This window comes from Hyperolius riggenbachi, chromosome 2 (genome assembly GCF_040937935.1).
Source record: "Hyperolius riggenbachi isolate aHypRig1 chromosome 2, aHypRig1.pri, whole genome shotgun sequence".
NCBI lineage: Eukaryota > Metazoa > Chordata > Amphibia > Anura > Hyperoliidae > Hyperolius > Hyperolius riggenbachi.
This window is the reverse complement of record NC_090647.1, coordinates 560044331-560051953: the sequence shown is the minus strand read 5'-3', so window position 1 is coordinate 560051953 and position 7623 is coordinate 560044331. Positions and strand designations below refer to the sequence as shown.

Sequence of the window (7623 nt, the reverse complement as noted above, 5' to 3'; positions counted from 1 at the left end):
GACATTGCTGCTCAGCTCAGGGTAACACAGGACAATGCAGCCGGATAGATGAGGCAATTCCTGGGAAAAGCTGATGATTGTGCTGAACTTCCATAGATTGAGTCACACATAGTGGACCCGCCTGTCCTGCCTGGAACGTGCTCCTCCCTCCACATCCAGCCATAGTACAGCCCACCCCGGTACATACAGCACATCCAGTTATAGTACAGCCCCCCCCCCAACATCCAGCCATAGTACAGCCCACCCCGGTATATACAGCACATCCAGCCATAGTTCAGCCCACCCTGGTACATACAGCCATTAGAGATGGGAAGTTCGGATCTTTTCAATGATCCGGATGATTCGAATCGGATCATTGAAGAGATCCGGATCTTTGATCCGAATCTCGGATCATTTTACTACCGTAAGCATTCGGGGGTGAAATGAACAGCAGGACAGGTCTGTGGACAGGAGAAGGGGAGGGGGATGGACACACAGAGAAGGGGAGAAGATGGACAGAGGGCAGGGAGTGGACAGAGAAGGGAGGAGGGACGAGCAGAGAGCAGAAATGTTTGCACGTAATACCCACATGCTGCAATCACATGCTTTACATATATTTCACCTATATGTTCATTTGTACACTTTGAAAGAAAAGGTCGCACAGTGAAAGAAAGCATTCCCAGAAGATAAGTGCAGCTGTTTAGTGCCGAGTGCAGGAGGATTATATTGCCTTTCAATCACAGTGTCTGCAAAGTTACTGAGCTGTGCTGAGCCAAAAGCTTCCAATGTGATCACTGTGTACAACTAAGGAACAGCCAGCCTGTAATGAGCAGCACATTGCAGCCAGTATGTGTGCTCTACACATATCTGGCAGTGGCACCGATGTCCCCTCTCTCTCATCTACCTTTCTCCCTGCAAGGCTGCCTCCCTTTTAACAGAGCGATCCATCTCTGCTCTGCTTCCAAGACCCCGCTGCCCGCTGAGAGGGGGCGTGTCGCTCCTGGCCCCGCCCCTTTTGCGATCCGAATCACTCATTTTGATGATTCGGATGATCGACTCATAAAATAGATTCGGATCAAAGATCCGAATCGTTCATGATCCGGACAACACTAACAGCCATACAGTGCCTGCGCTCATCAGCCATGCCCAGGTGTGGGGGACTCGGAAACCTGAAACCTGCAAACCAGAAGGTGCAGAACATCTGTAACACGGTGAGACATGGGGGGACCTGCTGAGACCTGTAACTCTATACAGACTGCAGTGACATCACTACAGTGCATCCTGGGACTTGTAGTTCTATAGAGGCTGGTGTGACATCACTGCAGTGCATGCTGGGACTTGTAGTTCTATGGAGACTGGTGTGACATCACTGCAGTGCATGCTGGGAGCTGTAGCTCAGCAGAGACTGGAGTGACATCACTGCGGCGCATGCTAGGACCTGTAGCTCAGCAGAGACTGGAGTGACATCACTGTGGCGCATGCTGGGAGTGGGACCTGTAGCTCAGCAGAGATTGGAGTGACATCACTGCAGCGCATGCTGGGACCTGTAGCTCAGCAGAGACTGGAGTGACATCACTGCGGCGCATGCTGGGAGCTGTAGCTCAGCAGAGACTGGAGTGACATCACTGCAGTGCATGCTGGGACCTGTAGCTCAGCAGAGACTGGAGTCACATCACTGCGGCGCATTCTGGGACCTGTAGCTCAGCAGAGACTGGAGTGACATCACTGCAGTGCATGCTGGGACCTGTAGCTCAGCAGAGACTGGAGTGACATCACTGCAGTGCATGCTGGTAGCTGTAGCTCAGCAGAGACTGGAGTGACATCACTGCAGCGCATGCTGGGACCTGTAGCTCAGCAGAGACTGGAGTGACATCACTGCAGCGCATGCCGGGACCTGTAGCTCAGCAGAGACTGGAGTGACATCACTGCAGTGCATGCTGGGACCTGAAGTTCTATAGAGGCTGGTGTGACATCACTGCAGTGCATGCTGGGACTTGTAGTTCTATGGAGACTGGTGTGACATCACTGCAGTGCATGCTGGGAGCTGTAGCTCAGCAGAGACTGGAGTGATATGACTGCAGTGCATGCTGGGACTTGCAGTTCTATAGAGACATTAATGCAGTGCATGCTGGTTTCAGTTCTGTGTTGCTTTCTGGGTTATACAGCAGTAAATATTCAGCAGAGTATTATAGCGTCTCCTATCCATAGGACACAGGAGGGGACATTGCTGCTCAGGGTAACACAGGACAATGCAGCCGGATAGATGAGGCAATTCCTGGGAAAAGCTGATGATTGTGCTGAACTTCCATAGATTGAGTCACACTAAGGCCCGGTTCACACTTGCGGTTTTGCAAAAACCGCACCGGATGTCCGGACCGCACCGGAGCCGGATCGGACCTAAACCGTACGTTTCCTGTCCGGATCCGGTCCGGTTGCATACGGTTTCCGTGCGGTATGAACACGGTTGCGGTCCGGATCCGGATTCTTAAAGAGATAACAACCTGTATAAAAACAAAAAAAAATGTTGGGGTCTGGGAGGTCAGCAGAAGGGGGACCTGTGGAATCAGGCCCTCCGCTGTTTAGCACTCACCTCCACCTCCAAAAATGCTGCCAACATCTCCAGCTCGTGCTGCTCCACTCCAAAATGGTTGCCCATGTGTCCCCGATACAATATCGCCGCAACAATCCTCATAGGAAGTGGGGTAGAACATCCGGATTTTTTGCCAGTGTGTTGTGCGCTCTCCGGTTCTCATTGGTTTCCATTGGCCGGATGGTGCAGTCCGGCTCCGCCCCGGATACGGCTGCCGGAGGAGCCGGACCAAAAAATAGCGCATGTTGGAACGGACACCGGAGTCCGGATCCGGTCCGTCTCCGGTCCGGACGAAACGGACACATGTGAACCCTGGCATAGACTTACATTGCTATGCCGTGCGTCCGTTTCGTCCGGCCAGCATGCGGTGCGGCTCCGGCACGGCTATTCCGGATAGCCACCGCTAATGTGAACCGGGCCATAGTGGACCCGCCTGTCCTGCCTGGAATGTGCTCCTCCTCCACATCCAGCCCACCCCGGTATATACAGCACATCCAGCTATAGTACAGCCCACCTCACATCCAGCCATAGTACAGCCCACCCTGGTACATCCAGCCATAGTACAGCCCACCCTGGTACATACAGTCAGCCATACAGTGCCTGCGCTCATCAGCCATGCCCAGGTGTGGGGGACTCTGAAACCTGCAAACCAGAAGGTGCAGAACATCTGTAACACGGTGAGACATGGGGGGGACCTGCTGAGACCTGTAACTCTATACAGACTGCAGTGACATCACTGCAGTGCATCCTGGGACGTGTAGTTCTATAGAGGCTGGTGTGACATCACTGCAGTGCATGCTGGGACTTGTAGTTCTATAGAGGCTGGTGTGACATCACTGCAGTGCATGCTGGGACTTGTAGTTCTATAGAGGCTGGTGTGACATCACTGCGGTGCATGCTGGGACCAGTAGCTCAGCAGAGACTGGAGTCGTGATATGACTGAGATGCATGCTGAGACTTGTAGTTCTATAGAGACTGGAGTGGCATTACACTGCATAGCTCACAACTGTCCCTCTTTCGGCGATTCACCAAGCCGCACTGCTTTAGAAGCGTAGCTTAATGATCCGTTGTGCGCTCTATGCACACCTTACATAGCAGTGTGCGCTGCCATGTAAGGACTGCGCCTTCCTTAGTTACGTGCATGCGCGCAGCAATGCGCATAACATTAACTGTCGGTGGCCCAGATACTTCACAGAAGCCGGGTCACCCACTGTTAATGTTATGCACATTGCTTTGCGCATTGTAATGCGCATAACTAAGGAAGGCGCAGTCCTTACATGGCAGCGCACACTGCTATGTAGGGCGTGCATAGGGCGCACTACAGATGATGAATCAAGCCCTATGTGTTTATTTTAAATAATTTTACTCAGTTCAGGTTCCCTTTAAACATTAGGTATGACTGTAAGTGGCAGTTCCTCACTGAGTCAGGACTGGGTCAGACTACAGTGTGACCCTCACTGATAATAAATTACAACTATAAAACACTTTCCATGCAGAAAATGGCTTGAAAGCAGGAAAGAGATTATAAAAAAAAAAGGGGGGGGGGGGGTGTCAATATTTCATAGATTTTAGCTCTGGCATACTTTAATGAATGGGTCATTGAGCAGAAACAATGAAACAGAAAAACTTAAAGTAGATTTAAATATAAAATAAAACTGTGGAATATCCTAAAAAGTCATTTTTAGTAGAAGGAAGATAGATACAATTGTTTATTTCATTAGTTTTAGTTTATTTTCACCTCGGGTGTCCTTTAAGCTGGACGTGTGTATGAGCCTTTAGGCAGTTTTGTGATCAGTTCGGAGATGAATGTTGGATCCTCACGCATGTTTTTTCTCATCTAGTTCAAAGAACAGGTGACCCAGAAATCTGGCCTGAATTTCGACACTTTTCAAGCCGTTTCGTACAAGACGCAAGTTGTCCAGGGAACAAACTACTTCATTAAGGTAAATTGGCAGAACATTTAACATGGATTTCACTGACCATTAGTGACAAGAGAAATAACATTTACATTGCGCTTTTCTCCTGGCAGACTCCAAGAGCCAGAGCTGCAGCCACTAGGTAGCGCTCTATAGTCAGTAGCAGTCCTAGGGAGTCTTGCCCAAGGTCTCCTACTGAATATGTACTGGCTAGTAGGGTTGCTCATTACGACCTTAAGATTACAATCAGCCATAATTACGACCGAAAGTGGCATTTTCAACCTCAAAATCATCATTTGCGATTGGCCGTGATCTTGAATGGCGATTTCAAATGCACACAACATTTCTGCATTCGACTCATAATTTTGAATTAAGAGTCATAATTTTGAGTCAACTCATAAGGAAAAGCTGTTTTGTATATATGTTACGGCCAGAACCCAAAGTGTGGCCACTTCGCGTTCTAGTCGGTCAATGTGCGAAGTGGCCACTGCGCTGCGGCCAATGTTAGAAATGGAATGTTTCCTGTTAAGCTGAATGTATTTTCTTAGCCGTCTCTGGCAAAATGTAGCAAACGTTAGTCAATTTAATGAAATGAAGCCAGCGGCAATGCTACACATTAGCTGCTCTGCTGAGGCAGCCAGCTGGCACAGCTGAGAGCTAAAATTACAGTTGTGATTATTCACAGATGAGGGGGAATTAGACAGGCTAAATTATATACATACGGGGTGCATTTATATATGTTTTCATTCTGTCCTGCGCAAGAGTTAAGGTCCCACTTTAACCACTTCGCATCCAGACCTTGTTTTCCCCTTATTGACCAGAGCAGTTTTGACACTTTAGCGGTGTCCCTCTTTAATCAGCCATAACTTTATCCCTATTTACGACACCTAAATGATCTAGGTATCGTTTTTTTCAGGACAAACTAGACTTTCATTGGCGGGTATTTTGTCCCTAGACCAAAAAAGTTTTCTATGCATTTTAATGGGGGAAAGGAGAAAAATGAAAAAAATGCATTTTTGCTCAGTTTTTATCAATTCCAGTTTAAAAATAAAAAGTGCCACAGAAGATAAAACATGTCACCAGTATTATCTCCCCCAGTATAGATAGCAAAATGTGTCCCGAGTATCAGACCCCCCTCCCCCCTATAGCCAGATGTGTCCCCAATATCAGTCACCCCCAGTATAGCCCGATGTGTCCTCTGTTTGGCACCTCCCAGTAGACAGACAGATGTATCCCCAGGATTACTGCCCCTCATAACTAAATGTGTCCCCAGGAATAGTGGTCCCCCATTATAGCCAGATGCGCCCTCAGGATTAGCGGGTGCACCCTGGATTAGGGCCCACCCCCCACCATTATAGCCAGATCTACCCCCAGTATAAAATGATGCACATTAAATAAAATTGTACCCCCTCTTACTTTATCCCCCCCCCCAGCTGCACATTTTTCCCTCCCACCCGGGCTCAACAACCCCCATAAGGGCCAGCCACATGTCCCACCCCCCACCCAGGCAGCCCCCTCAGTGGCCAGATCTGCTTTAAAAAAAAAAAAAAGGATTAGAAAGCAGCCTGACTCACCTTTTCCTGTTCCAGCGACCAGCCTGCAGCCCGAGCCTCCGATCGCCGCTCTGCACGCAGCCCTGTGATGCCGGTTACCGGGTCCCGGCTTGATGACGTCATCAAGCCGGGACTCTGCTATTCAGCATCACAGGGCTGTGTGCAGAGCGGGGATCAGAGGCTCGGGCTGCAGGCTGGTCGCTGGAACAGGAAAAGGTGAGTCAGGCTGCTTTCTAATCTTTTTTTTTAGCAGATCTGACCACGGAGGGGAGAGATGAATGATCACGCTGTTTGCTACAGCGGTGATCGTTCATCCGTGGAGGGGTTACTAATTGGCTACAAGGGAACATTTTCCCTTTCACCAATTAGTATTGCAGCTATTAGTGCCGGGAGGTGCGCTCTGAAGCGCACCTGTTCCTGCACAACAGGGCTGCAAGCAGGTCAGTATATCTACATCGCTGTGGCTTGGAGAGAGCCACAGCTGATGTAGATGTTACGGCCAGAACCTGAAGTTTGGCCACTTCTAGTTCTTGCCGGCCACTTCGGGTTCTGGCCGGCCAATGTGCGAAGTGGCCACTGCGCTGCGGCCAATGTTAGAAATTGATTGATTCCTGTGACATTAATGTATCTGCTGGCCCCAGCGCAGCGGCCAAACGTATAACAACTTAGTTCATTTAATGCAATTCAGCCAGCGGCAATGTAACAATTCAAGCCGCCGGCTTTTTCTCTGCCTTTCTCTCCAGAATCCCCCCCCCCCCCCGCCTCTCTCGCTCTCCTATGGGCAGCCGGCGGGGACACGCGTGCCCCCCGGAGTCGTTCGTCGCGGCAGGGGAATCCTGCCGTTCTTGCAGAGCGGGTGCTGGCAGAAGCAATGTCTGCAGCCTCCCCGCTCTGCTTTCCTGGTGCGACGAACGACTCTCTGGGACACGCGTGTCCCCGCCTGCTGCCCATAAGAGGAGAGAGAGAGAGAGGCAGATAAAAAGCCGGCGGCTTGAATTGTTACATTGCCGCCGGCTTAATTGCAATAAATTAACTAAGTTGTTCTACGTTTGGCCGCTGCGCTGCGGCCAGAAGATACATTAATGTTACAGGAATAAATCCATTTCTAACATTGGCCGCAGCGGCCACTTCGCACATTGGCCGGCCAGAACCCGAAGTGGCCGGCCAGAACTAGAAGTGGCCAAACTTCGGGTTCTGGCCGTAACATAGATATACTGTATTGAAGGACAAAGTGGTTAAATGTGACCGGCTTTCCTGGGCCGTCTCTGTGTAATGGGCGGCAAGCATATGGGCTGCCCTACAGTGGTTAAAAAAAGCTTTATTTCCGTACATATTACTGACAGTTTTATCACCTGTTTAACCGCACTTTTATCAAACATTTATCACACTTGGTACATTTTTAGTGAATACTCACTATTTTTAGTGAATTATCACTGGAGGTAATCTTTCACCCAACAAAAAGATTTACCTTCCCCTGCTCCAGTGCAGGAGTGGCTCTTGGGCTAGGCAGGAATAGCAAATCCCAGTTTCATCTGCTTTACTGCACAGTAGAGCAAACCCAACTGCTATTGACTAGTTCTGCCTG

At 49.7% G+C, this 7623-nt stretch overlaps 1 protein-coding gene across 2 annotated transcripts in view; it reads left to right on the top strand.

The window, feature by feature from the left end:
* The first annotated feature begins 268 nt into the window (after nucleotides 1-268).
* The window catches only part of LOC137545155 (cystatin-B-like), a 34082-nt gene continuing 26727 nt past the window's right edge, over nucleotides 269-7623 (top strand). The window contains exons 1-3 of one of the 2 annotated variants that reach the window (XM_068266269.1): nucleotides 269-301; nucleotides 1100-1190; nucleotides 4411-4512. In XM_068266269.1, coding sequence (XP_068122370.1) covers nucleotides 1122-1190; nucleotides 4411-4512 — 171 coding nt within the window. In that variant the 5' untranslated portion in view covers nucleotides 269-301; nucleotides 1100-1121. Of the gene's footprint in view, nucleotides 302-1062; nucleotides 1191-4410; nucleotides 4513-7623 lie in introns of those variants that run through there. The other variant, XM_068266268.1, reaches the window with a different exon arrangement.